The following is a 13,118-nucleotide window of genomic DNA, read 5'->3' as shown; positions in this document are numbered from 1 at the left end:
TCCATAAAGTCCAACCTATGTGTGTGATTATGTTAGTATTACATTGTATATCCCTGTATGTTGAGGTCGTTCTAATCTAATAGTTTCTTGAAACCCTCTACGTAGTTTATGGTTAAACCTCTTTTCTTCTAATTGCATGGAATCACATGGAAGGGCAACGCATTCCAGACAAAACCAGAGAAAACTCCCAGCTCAACTCACCAACCAGTCTTCTTACCAACCAAATTAACCTGTCTAAATTTATTAAAAACAGGGGTTTAATTAGCACACATTTGCAAACCGTATTCCAAAATCTGTGACATTCTTTTACTTTCACTTTCATTGATAATGGTAGAAAGGACAAATAGAGAGGATGAATTTCCCTAACAGGGTCAGTAATAAAAACCTGACAGGTGTTCTATTCCCTCTCCTTTTTATCCAAAACTGAAAATTTTGCCTGCTTCATCTGTTTCATATATAATTGGTAGCTCTCATTTGAAGAGCACTAAAATGAGAGACTCAGGATTGTAGGATATTTAGATTCTTCACAGGAAGTGTCTGTTCCTAAACTACAGATAAAGGTTAAGCACTTGGCTTTCGTTTGCAGAGCAGCCATATTGAATTCAGTGGATGATTTCAAACTCCACTGCCCAAGTCAAAAATGCCCTAGTGACCGGATTCCTAGTTACCACATAAAAAGTGAGTGGAAATGTTCTCTATCAGGACACAGACAGCAATAACACTTTGCAACCCAGGAACGATACCAACATCAATAATAATTTGGTTGAAGCTCCAATCTTGCCCCCTACATTTTTATAAACCACAGACAAAGCTGGTTACCCACCATGATGACGTATGCGCAGGTAGATGGAGGAGCAACTGTTTTCTATGCAGGTCTGCAGTCCTTGAAGGTACCAACGGCCCTTCCCTCCTAGTGTGTCCATCAGAGCCTCAGCCCGTTTGTTTAATGGCGTTAGTTCTTGAAGACGTCGGATCTCCTCCATGCTTAGCATCTCCAGCTCCTGCAGCTTAGCCATGATCTCCTGTATGGATTCCAAACTGGCGCTGGACGCCAGCTGCCTCCTGTACCGGAGGACCCATAGGCCTGGCAAAGAGGAGAGGAGTCAGTTACTAGAGGCGAAGAGAGATAAATGCTATGGGCAAAACAATGTGAAGCCAATTTATTAACACCCCTAAAGCTGACCATAAGCACACACATTTTCACTGCCAGCTCAACCCAAGAAAAAGGTATCTGTTACTTCAAAGTCTATGCACAAAGTGCCTACATACATACCTTCCATGTCATTGTTTCAAAACACCATGAGACTCCAGGCTTTCCAGGTTGTTCACAATCCATGTCATCTCCAGGATAAGGTGAGGAGTGGATGGAACCCTCCTAACATCATCTGGTAGAGCAGAATCTAGTTCAGAATAGAAGAATAAGATACATTATACTTTATTTTTTCTTACATAAAAAAGATCTTATTTTCAGAAATATTTTGCAGTGTTATGGTGTTGATGTAATTTGCTTTCCTTGACTGTCAAATAATGTAGCATGTAAACTTGTTGCAAACTGGGCAATTGTATTTGAGGATATAATGCAAAACACATAAGCAGAGGTCACCTCCTAGGGCTTCGCAGAGCAGCTGTATTTATACTGAGATTAAATTACACACAGGTGAACTCTATTTACTAATTAGGTGACTTCTGATGGCAAGTGGTTCTAATAGATTGTAGTTAGGGGCTATCAGAGTAAATGGAGATGAATACAAATGCATGCCACATTTTTTGGATCTTTATTTGGAAAAAATTTGGAAAACCATTTATCATTTCCCATCAACTTCACAATTATGTGCCACTTTGTGTTGGTCTATCACATAAAGTACTTTAAAATTTTTGGTTGTAACATGACAAAATGTGGAAAATTTCAAGGGGGGTGAATACTCTTTCAAAGCACTGTACATGCTTACATTGGCCCAATCTGGACCAATGTAACTATGTAAAAATTGCCATTCCTGAAATTCAGCTTTAACTTCAGATGCTTATATTTCTGGATCTATGAAACATTTTGACATGTGGCATGGCTTTCAAGGGCAGAAGGTTCTGCTTAGATATATTGTCATCATATACTTTAATGTCCAGGCTTGCACTATACTTTGAAGAAACCAGATGCAAGGACTGGTCCATTCATCCCTACATTTCTACAAGTATACTTACAAACACTGAGCTTTCAAACTAAGTTTGACATGGTGTGGAACCACTGGCTATCCTCAGTTCACTCAAATATTTAAAATTAATACCATGGTTTGCATGCCCCCTGACTGGATCATTGGATCCTGGGCAGGTTCTCTATTCAGCTGACCATCTGGAATGCTGGGGTTATACCTCATTGTCTGTGGAGGAAAGCGGGACGGGGTCGGATGTCTTTTGGGTGAGACTCCACTTAGCTGGGAAATTTTGTAGGCCCCCTTTGACTTTATGTCCCTGGGGCACTTTGTAGATTTAAATGTTGAACACCTTTATATTGCACATGGTTGAGGTCATGTGCACCATGCCTTAGCACTGCGATAGTGAAAAATATGAAAATTCTGCAAAGTGAGAGAATTTCTCTTTCAGGCAGCTGTTGGAACAAAAATTTCCACTCTTAAAACAAACTCTGGCAAAACTCAAAAATTTTTTGATTCTGACTGACAATGCTGCTGTCTAAATCTGCCCCCCGTTCTCCTTCATCCAGAGTGGGAGCATTCTAATACAGGAGGTGCATTACTGGCCAGATCACCCAATAAACAAAAAGCTTAAACAAGAAAATGAATGCAGCCACCACATCTAATGAGTAGTAAGCTGAAATATATTACACTTTAGGTTTTGGATTTAATACTGCTTTAAGAAAGCTGATTTAGGAACTGTGCACTTTTTGAAAAGTAACACTTTCATAGACCACAGAAACTATAAGTATATATTTATTTTTATCAGCTACTCTAAACTCTCGAACACCGTCCATACCTAATTCTGGATAAATAAAAGAGCTAAATTAAGTCAGGACCCAGACTTCAATCTGGACATCAGAGCTGTGACTCATGGCATAAAACAAGCTGTATGCTATTTTTGTACATAATTTATTATTTACAGAGCCCAGATTTCCATAAAGCAAGCATTCTGTCTTTACTGGGACAGTGCATATCTAATGCATGTACAGGGAATTCATTCATAATGGCTTTACAACTTTCACATAGTCTCATGAAATATCTTAAAGCTGAACGCCAGGCAGATACACACACATTAATGCAGTTTTGTGTTCATCAATAATTTTTTTAAATGTACAGTATTTTTAACTACTTCATACTCAGGCCGATTCTAACACTTTGCTCCTACATGTAAAATACAAAAAATCTACTCTTTTTTTTTTTTTTTTTTTTTTACTACAAAATTACTTAGAATCCCAAACACTATATATATATATATATATATATATATATATATATATATATATATATATATTATATATATAGCAGAGGCCCTATAGAATAAAATTATAGGTGTTGTAATTTTTTATATCACACGGTATTTGAGCAAACGCAATTTTTTGGGAAAAAATACACTTAAAAAAAAGAAACACAATATAAAGTCCAATTTTCTGATATACTGTAAAAGAAGATGTTAGGCTGAGCAGATAGGTACCTAACATGTCACGCTTTAAAATTGCATCTGCTCATGGAATGATGGCAAACTACGGTGCTTAAAATTCTCCATAGGCGTCGCTTTAAACGCTTTTTCAGATTACCAGTTTAGAGATACACAGGAGGTCCGGTGCTCAAATTTTTGCTCTCGCTCTGACATTTGCATCAATACCACACGTGTGGTGCAATCACTGTTTACATACGCGTGCAGGAGTAACGTATGCATTTGTGCGTAAGCACGGGGGGGGGGTGCTTTTTTTTTTCAGTTTTTTTTTTTTTGGATTAACTTTATTGCTATCACAAAGAACGAACTATACTCATTCCCATGTCAGAAAGTTGGAAGGTATGAGAACCAGTGCAAAGTGATGGGAGGATTCCCTAGATTTTTCGTATGTCCTGCATCCCCACTCTTACCACATTTGTCTATAGTAACCATCCACTACCTTCAAAAGGATGTTTTGGGACATCTTCTGTGCCCTGTTGTTCTCTGTATTCTAAACACCCCTTCCTCTCAACCATGACACGAGCTGGTAGTTAATCTTACTGTACTCATTACTCATGTTTCATGCTTGAGACTGATAGTTTAGAACAGTGGTCTCCAAACTGTAGCCCGGGGGTCAGATGCGGCCCTTTGCTTGCCTTTATCCAGCCCTTGGGGCACTAATCCTCCCACTGATACCAAACGTGGTGATGTTCACTCCCACTGATGCCAGGAAACTTTTCACTTCCGCTGGCTACAACCTGGTCCCCCCTAAAGTCTGAAGGACAATAAACTGGCCCTTTGTTTAGAAAGTTTGGAGATCCCTGGTCTAGAAGCAGTCTTTTACCTTTTACTAAACATTTTGCACTGTGTAAATCCTTTACTTATCACATCCAGTGTATAGGTAATAGCATACCAAGCTTCCCTCTCTCTCCCCAATGCCTTCCATGGGCACTGACATAACAGAGGTCTACCTTTTGAGAGCAGGAATTGAAGATCAGCCAGAACCCCCTTAGAGCCAGAAGAAGAGCATGTGCACACTCCAGTCAATGCAAAAGATGAGTCCACTTCATTTGGTAAAAGACAAAATTTAGGTGCCACTCAGGTAGAGAGGTCAATTACAACAAGACCACTGTGAGTGCAGGCAGGGACAGGGAGCTTGTCCTAGCTCCAAGCTGCAGTAATTTCAAATGAAAAGATCCATAAACCACACATCATGAAGTAGACCCATATGCATGAAGTGAGATGAATGGCAGCCTCAGCCTGGACTCCAGCCGGATAATGCCACTAACACGTTTTGCTCCGTCCCTTGGAGCTTAGTTAAGGGGATGGGAGTTCTGAGCATAAGGGGGTGTTTATAAGAGCATCATTGGCTATCATTTGATAGAAATAGATGACACAAATGAGCAAAATACCCAGGTGCTCAAGCAAGCAATCAAGTGGATAAAAACGGCTAATGCTGGTCACAAACATCAAAATTACTATACAGCAGATATATATATATATATAAAAGGAAAAATGTAATAACAAAACTTCAAAACAATATTGTTGAGATATTACATTAACCACTTCAGCCCCGGAAGATTTTCCCTCTTAACCACTTGACCACTGGGCACTTAAACACCCTTAATAACCAGACCAATTTTCAGCTTTCGGTGCTCTCACATTTTGAATGCCAATTACTCAGTCATGCAACACTGGACCTATATGAAATTTTTGTCCTTTTTTTCACACAAATAGAGCTTTCTTTTGGTGGTATTTAATCACCTCTCAGTTTTTTATTTTTTGTGCTATAAAAGAAAAAAGACGGAAAATTCTGCGAAAAAATGAATTTTTCTTCGTTTCTGTTATAAAATTTAGCAGATTAGTAATTTTTTCTTCATAAATTTTGGCCAAAATTTATACCACTACATATCTTTGGTAAAAATAAGTACAAATTGGTGGATATTTTTTGGTCTTTTACCTTTTACTAAACATTTTGCACTGTGTAAATCCTTTACTTATCACATCCAGTGTATAGGTAATAGCATACCAAGCTTCCCTCTCTCTCCCCAATGCCTTCCATGGGCACTGACATAACAGAGGTCTACCTTTTGAGAGCAGGAATTGAAGATCAGCCAGAACCCCCTTAGAGCCAGAAGAAGAGCATGTGCACACTCCAGTCAATGCAAAAGATGAGTCCACTTCATTTGGTATAAGACTGCATTGAATTTAAAGAATTTCCTTCACTGTAGAAAAAGAGTGCTGGAACTGCAGCTGCACAAAAGGGCTCCCTCTACCAGCAACCAAGGTCTGGCCACTTCCGCCATGTCACACAGGCCTAACAGGTCAGATGTACTGCCATTAGCACAATAAGCTACTCAGCTAAAGGTGGGGCCTGCTTAGCAAATGAAGGACTGTTTGAAGAACAAGCCTCTCGTACACCAGCCCAGAAAATACAAAGCCACTATGGGAGAAGCTATTGTGTGTCATTTACTTACTGATAAGGTCTAGATTGAGATAAGTAGTCAGAAGAGATCTGGAGTGCGCCTCAAAGATTAAGGGAAACAGCACTATGTAACCATTTTGAGTACCAAAAACATTGCTGCTTGAGAAACATAAAGTATAACTAAAAGCAAACATAATTTTAATTTTGGATTATTATTGCTGTCTGTTCCCCCATAAGGTAGATTCTTCCTCTCTATTTGTCCTGTTTACCATTTTCATCGAAAGTGGGGCGGGGTTTATAATCATGTGACAGCCATGATTGGCTGTCATAGCAGTCACATGATCGGAAAGCTCCCGATCGCAAGTAGTGATCATGAGCTTTCCGTTAGCTGCCGGTAACTGTTCCAGGAATGTGCAGGGCACTGAACTGATCTGTTAACAATTGATATGGTGCAACCCCCAAATCCCTTCTTCTATGTGGCCAAGAGCATTTTTACACAGCTCTGGAAGACTTCTCTGCTCTAAAAATCTTGCTGTTTGAAAGACCTTATGAAGTTTGAAGATGTTTTATCAGTTAAGCTAACCTCAAGGACACATCTTTCTAAAGAGTGAGAATGATCTGTTATCAGGTGCAACCCCCAAATCCCTTCTTCTGTGTGGCCAAGAGCATTTTTGCAAAGCTCTGGAGCACTAGTCAGACTGGACCCCAAAGAATTAACAACATATAAAAATGCATAGACTACTCTAAAGCTGTACTTCAATCAAACAGCTAAATACGCCATTGGAATTCACATTATTATGTATTTGTGTTATTATGTTAAAGCTCTTATATCTGATAAAGACTCTTTATGTATGTCCATCCCCTGCACAGGACTTCCATGCAGTACAGCTGGGCTGGGGGCTTAATGCGGAACTCCAGTATCCATATATGATATTTGGAAGGCCACTGGAGATGCTGAAAATCACTGTAGAAGTCTGAATCTTTTGTGCGCTGCTTCAACAACGTTCCCTCTGCACACTGAACACAGGGGGTAGCTTGCTCTGCACTGCTGTTGTTAAGAGAATGCATTATATTCTTAGAATAGCAGGGGTTCTGAATGGGGGACCCCCTGTGGTTAGTGTGCAGAGGGGAAGCCGCTGGAGCAGCACCTGGAAAATCACAGCTGTTGCTGTATGTAGCGAGGACAACAACGGTGATTGGCAGGAACCCTAGCGGCCCCTTGGATATCAGAGATTGATACTTGCATAGAGCTAAGATAGACTAATGCCAGTTTGAAGAAAAGTGAATTCTTGCAGTTCCACCTTCACTTTTCTGTATTGCAGTCAAGTAACACTGCAAGGTCACCTCCCATCCCTGACACCAACCTGTGAGTGGACAGTAAAGAAGCAGCTATAAACTGATGAGCTCATCTCTCTGCTCTCTTCACCAGTCAACATGTTCCATGTCCACCCAGGTGCATGTAGCTCACCTGGTTGGCTCTTAGTACTGCCCCTCCCACTTCTTCTCTGAGTGTTTATTCAGATTATTTCATTTAGAGGAGCTCAACCTTCAGAACCATACCCTATTTCTAGTGCTGAGCTATGTGCAGGCAGCCCATTTAAGTGAATGGAGATGCATGGACTGTACGATATGACTGTGAGGCAAAAAGACAAAATTTAGGTGCCACTCAGGTAGAGAAGTCAATTACAACAAGACCACTGTGAGTGCAGGCAGGGACAGGGAGCTTGTCCTAGCTCCAAGCTGCAGTAATTTCAAATGAAAAGATCCATAAACCACACATCATGAAGTAGACCCATATGCATGAAGTGAGATGAATGGCAGCCTCAGCCTGGACTCCAGCCGGATAATGCCACTAACACGTTTTGCTCCGTCCCTTGGAGCTTAGTTAAGGGGATGGGAGTTCTGAGCATAAGGGGGTGTTTATAAGAGCATCATTGGCTATCATTTGATAGAAATAGATGACACAAATGAGCAAAATACCCAGGTGCTCAAGCAAGCAATCAAGTGGATAAAAACGGCTAACGCTGGTCACAAACATCAAAATTACTATACAGCAGATATATATATATATATAAAAGGAAAAATGTAATAACAAAACTTCAAAACAATATTGTTGAGATATTACATTAACCACTTCAGCCCCGGAAGATTTTCCCTCTTAACCACTTGATCACTGGGCACTTAAACACCCTTAATGACCAGACCAATTTTCAGCTTTTGGTGCTCTCACATTTTGAATGCCAATTACTCAGTCATGCAACACTGGACCTATATGAAATTTTTGTACTTTTTTTCACACAAATAGAGCTTTCTTTTGGTGGTATTTAATCACCTCTCAGTTTGTTTGTTTTTTGTGCTATAAAAGAAAAAAGACGGAAAATTCTGCGAAAAAACGAAATTTTCTTCGTTTCTGTTATAAAATTTAGCAGATTAGTAATTTTTTCTTCATAAATTTTGGCCAAAATTTATACCACTACTTATCTTTGGTAAAAATAAGTACAAATTGGTGGATATTATTTGGTCTTCGTGAAAGTTATAGAGTCCACAAGCTATGGTGCCAATATCTGAAAATTGATCACACCTGAAGGACTGACGGCCTATTTCAATTCTTGAGACCCTAACATGCCAGAAAAGTACAAATACCCCCCAAACGACCCCTTTTTGGAAAGAAGACATTCCAATGTATTTAGTAAGAGGCATGATTAGTTTTTTGAAGTTGTAATTTTTTCCCACAATTCTTTGCAAAATCAAGATTTTTTTTCCTTTTTTTTTTTTCACAAAATTGTCATATTATAAGGTTATTTCTCACACACAGCATATGCATACCACAAATTACACCCCAAAACACATTCTGCTATTACTCCCGAGTACGGTGATACCACATGTGTGAGACTTTTACACAGTGTGGCCACATACAGAGGTCCAACATGCAGGGAGCGCCATCAGGCGTTCTGGAGCACCCAGGACAATTCTGACATTTCTCTCCTACATGTAAAAATCATCATTTATTTGCTAGAAAATTACAGAGAACCCCAAAACATTATATATATATTTTTTTTTTAGCAAAGACCCTGGAGAATACAATGGTGGTCGTTGCAAATTTTTATCTTACACGGTATTTGCGCAGCAATTTTTCGAACGCGTTTTTTTGGGGGAAAAAACTGTTTTGTGCTTAAAAAAAACAAAAAAACAGTAAAGTTAGCCCAATTTTTGCATAAAGTGAAAGATGAAGTTATGCTGAGTAAATAGATATCAAACATGTCACTCTTCAAAATTGCACATGCCCGTGGAATGGTCCCAAACATTGCTACTTATAAAAAACCCCATAGGCGACGCTTTACATTTTCTTTACTGGTTACATGTTTTGAGTTGCAGAGGAGGTCTAGGGCTAGAATTATTGCTCTCGCTCTAACGTTCGTGGCGATACCTCACATGTGTGGTTTGAACACTGTTTTCATATGTGGGTGGGGCTTACGTATGCGTTCGCTTCTGCATGCGAGCACATGGGGACAGGGGCGCTTTAAATTTTTTTTTTTATTTTTTTTTTATTGTTCATTTTACTTTATTTATTTTAGTTTGACATTTTTTTCCCCAAAAATAAGTTTTTGATCACTTTTATTCCTATTACAAGGAATGTAAACATCCCTTGTAATAGGAATATGGGGTGACAGGTCCTCTTTACAATATGACCCCACATCTCACCTCTAGGCTGGGAAGCCTGAAATAAAAAAATAAAAAAATATTCTGGCTTTGATCGTACTGGCGAGTTGGTAGAAGCACCGGAGGGTGGTGAGGGGTGGGGGGGGGCGTCTATGGCTGGGTATTGCAGGGTATCACCGAGTATGGCTGGGTATCTCCGAGTATGGCTGGGTATGGCAATTTATGGCAGGGTATTGCGGGGTATTGGCGGGGTATTGCAGAGTATTGGGGGTATTGCAGAGTAATGGGGGTATTGCAGAGTAATGGGGGGTACTGCAGAGTAATGGCAGGGTACTGCAGAGTATTGGGGGGTACTGCAGAGTAATGGCAGGGTACTGCAGAGTATTGGGGGGTACTGCAGAGTAATGGTGGGGTACTGCAGAGTAATGGCGGGTACTGCAGAGTAATGGGGGGTACTGCAGAGAAATGGCAGGGTACTGCAGAGTAATGGCGGGGTACTGCAGAGTAATGGCGGGTACTGCAGAGTATTGGGGGGTACTGCAGAGTATTGGGGGGTACTGCAGAGTAATGGGGGGTACTGCAGAGTAATAGCAGGGTACTGCAGAGTATTGCAGGGTATTGCAGAGTATTGGCAGGGAATTGAGGGGTTAAATTCGGTGAGCAGCGATGTGGGCACTGCAGATGCAGCCCACATCGCTGCTGACACCGATCTCTTTCCCCTCCGCTGTACCCATTGGTACAGAGAGGGGGAGGGAGGAACCGGCGTCATGTTATGATGCCGGTTTGTTTACAAGTGATCACTCCGTCATTTGACGGAGCGATCACGTGGTAAACGGCCGCGACGAGCGGCCGTTTACCATGATGCGCCGGGTCCAGTGGACCCGGCGGTCACGGATGATCTCGTGTGCGCGCCCCAGGGGGCGTGCGAGAGCAGAATTCTGGGAGGCCATTAATTAACGGCCTCTCAGAGTTAAACAACCGCCCTGAAGCCGTTAATCGGCAATGGGCGGTTGTTAAGTGGTTAATGACCAGGCCATTTTTTGCTATACGGCACTGCGTCGCTTTAACTGATAATTGCGCAGTGGTGTGATATTGTACCCAAACAAAATTGTCTTCCTTTTTTTCCCACAAATAGAGCTTTCTTTTGCTAGTATTTTATCACCTCTGCGATTTTTATGTTTTGCTCTATAAACAAAAAAAACTGACAATGTTGAAAAATATATATATATTTTTTTTACTTTTTGCTATACTATCCATCGGTTTAGGCCATTATGTATTCTTCTACATATTTTTGGTTAAAAAAACTCGCAATAAGTGTATATTTATCGGTTTGTGCAAAAGTTATAGCATCTATAATATAGGGGATAGATTTATGGCATTTTTATTATTACTTTTTTTTCTACTAATGGTGGTGATCAGCGATTATTAGCGGGACTGCGTCATTGTGGTGGACACAAATCGGACACTTTTTTGGGACCAATGACATTTATACAGTGATCAGTGCTATAAAAATGCACTGATTACTGTATAAGTGACACTGGCAGGGAAGGGCTTAACACTAGGGGTGATCAAAGGGTTAAATGTGTTCCCTGGGAGGTGTTTCTAACTGTGGGGGGAAGTGTACGGACTGTGAATACAGAGAGATCGCTGTTCCTAATCACTAGGAACAGACGATCACTCTGTACTTCCCTGTCAGGATGGGGATCTGTTTGTTTACATTGACAGATCCCCGTTCTGGCTCTCTGTGGAGTGATAGCGGGCCCCGGCCACACACATCGGGCGGCACAGTGGTATAGTGGTTAGCACTCTTTCCTAGCAGTAAGAAGGGTCGCTGGTTCAAATCCCAACGATGCTACCTGCCTGGAGTTTGCATGTTCTCCCTGTGCCTGCATGGGTTGCCTCCGGGTACTCTGGTTTCCTCCCACACTCCAAAGACATGCGGGTAGGTTAATTGGCTTCTGTCCAAAATTGGCCCTAGTATATGAGTGGGGACCTTGTATTGTGGGCTCCTTAAGGGTAGGGACCAATGTGAGTGTGCAATGTACAGGGATAGGGACAATTGTAGACACTCACTCAGGTCACCTTACTAACTATGAAACATCAGTTGCCCCCGCCGTGCAGCGGGCACTGCGCACCTGTGGGGGAGCTGTTAAAGGGACCGACATACCAGTATGGTGATTCGAGGGAACAGGAAGGAGCTGACCTGCCGCAGTATAATGTGGCTGGTCGGCAAGCGGTTAAGGTAACCTTGTTGAATCTATGCCACAAAGAATTTAGGCAGTTCTGAAGGCAAAAGGGGGTCCAACCCGGTACTAGCAAGGTGCACCTAATAAAGTGTCCAGTGAGTGTATATATTTACACTAGTACATTTATGTATTTAAAATACATTTATTTAAGTGCATTCATTTGTGTTTTTATTAATAACTACAGTATTTACAGCCCAACTCCAGCAAACCTATTTTTGATATAGTAAGATGTTTGAATCTCTGTAAAGCTTTTATTGCTGCCCGTGTCCTCAATGGGGAAACTTCCTCTTACTTCCTTTCTTAGATACACCAGGTAAAGCAATGTGGGTGCCCCAGGGACAGAAAGACACTGAGAACAATAAACACCTGATAAACGTTCTAACTCCCCTGTGCTGTGAATGGGCTGCCTTAACGTCATGGAATGCAAAAGTGTAGAGGGACCCTTGAGGGCACTGTGCAGCACTCAACAGACTTATCAGCTTGGTTGATGAGCTTGAAAAGGGGAGTAGGGTAGAGGTTGCCGGTTAGCACAGGGGAACAAGAGAGCAATCAAGATACAGGTTCTAAGCTGTCCAATCACTTTTATCTAAAATAGTAGCATCTGGGACCGCGCAAAGCCATAACATCTTCATACAACCCACCTGATTTCTGTATTGGCCGACTGTTGTCCCATATGTATAGGTGGCCTTACACATAGTATCCAGGTTCTTAGTTTTAAGTGACAGGCGAAATCTGATAAGTTGCTATAGGCAACGGACAGTTTAGATCAGTGAAACAGACAGGGTATATACTCACCAAGATACACAAAGTAGTAAAGGCGTCGGTCAGTTGCAGTTAACACCAGGTTTGTGGGCCAAATGCGTTGGAATCTTCTTCTTGGCTTCAGTATCTTGGGCTCCTCTCTCTATATTCTATCTCTGATCACAGTGCATTTAAGCTTCTTTTGTCCATATTTCTTTTGTGATCACGTCTGAATCCTTCAGGAAGTGAATTCATTGCAACCCTTTAGTAAACCTCCACTGTAGCTCTTCACCACATTGCCATGCTGCTACCCAGTTCCCCTTCGATGTCTACTAGTCTTCTCTCTCTTCTCAGTCTGCAAGATTCTGATATACGGCTCTCACCTCTTCCTGCTGTAATGCACTTTG

General features: G+C 41.2%; 1 protein-coding gene across 1 annotated transcript in view; it reads right to left on the bottom strand.

The window, feature by feature from the left end:
- NLRC3 (NLR family CARD domain containing 3) overlaps window positions 1-13,118 on the bottom strand; it is a 52,406-nt gene extending 39,288 nt beyond the window's left edge. The window contains exons 1-3 of the mRNA XM_077449272.1: window positions 12,766-13,118; window positions 1,274-1,400; window positions 824-1,084 (exon numbers count right to left, since the gene is read on the bottom strand). Of these exons, the coding sequence (XP_077305398.1) occupies window positions 824-1,084; window positions 1,274-1,280 (268 nt within the window). The 5' untranslated portion in view covers window positions 1,281-1,400; window positions 12,766-13,118. The remainder of the gene's footprint in view (window positions 1-823; window positions 1,085-1,273; window positions 1,401-12,765) is intronic.

This window comes from Lithobates pipiens, unplaced genomic scaffold (genome assembly GCF_037356315.1).
Source record: "Lithobates pipiens isolate NorthernLeopardFrog02 unplaced genomic scaffold, aLitPip1_a1.2 Scaffold_22, whole genome shotgun sequence".
NCBI lineage: Eukaryota > Metazoa > Chordata > Amphibia > Anura > Ranidae > Lithobates > Lithobates pipiens.
The sequence above is the reverse complement of the archived record's forward strand: the minus strand, read 5'-3'. Positions and strand labels throughout refer to the sequence as shown.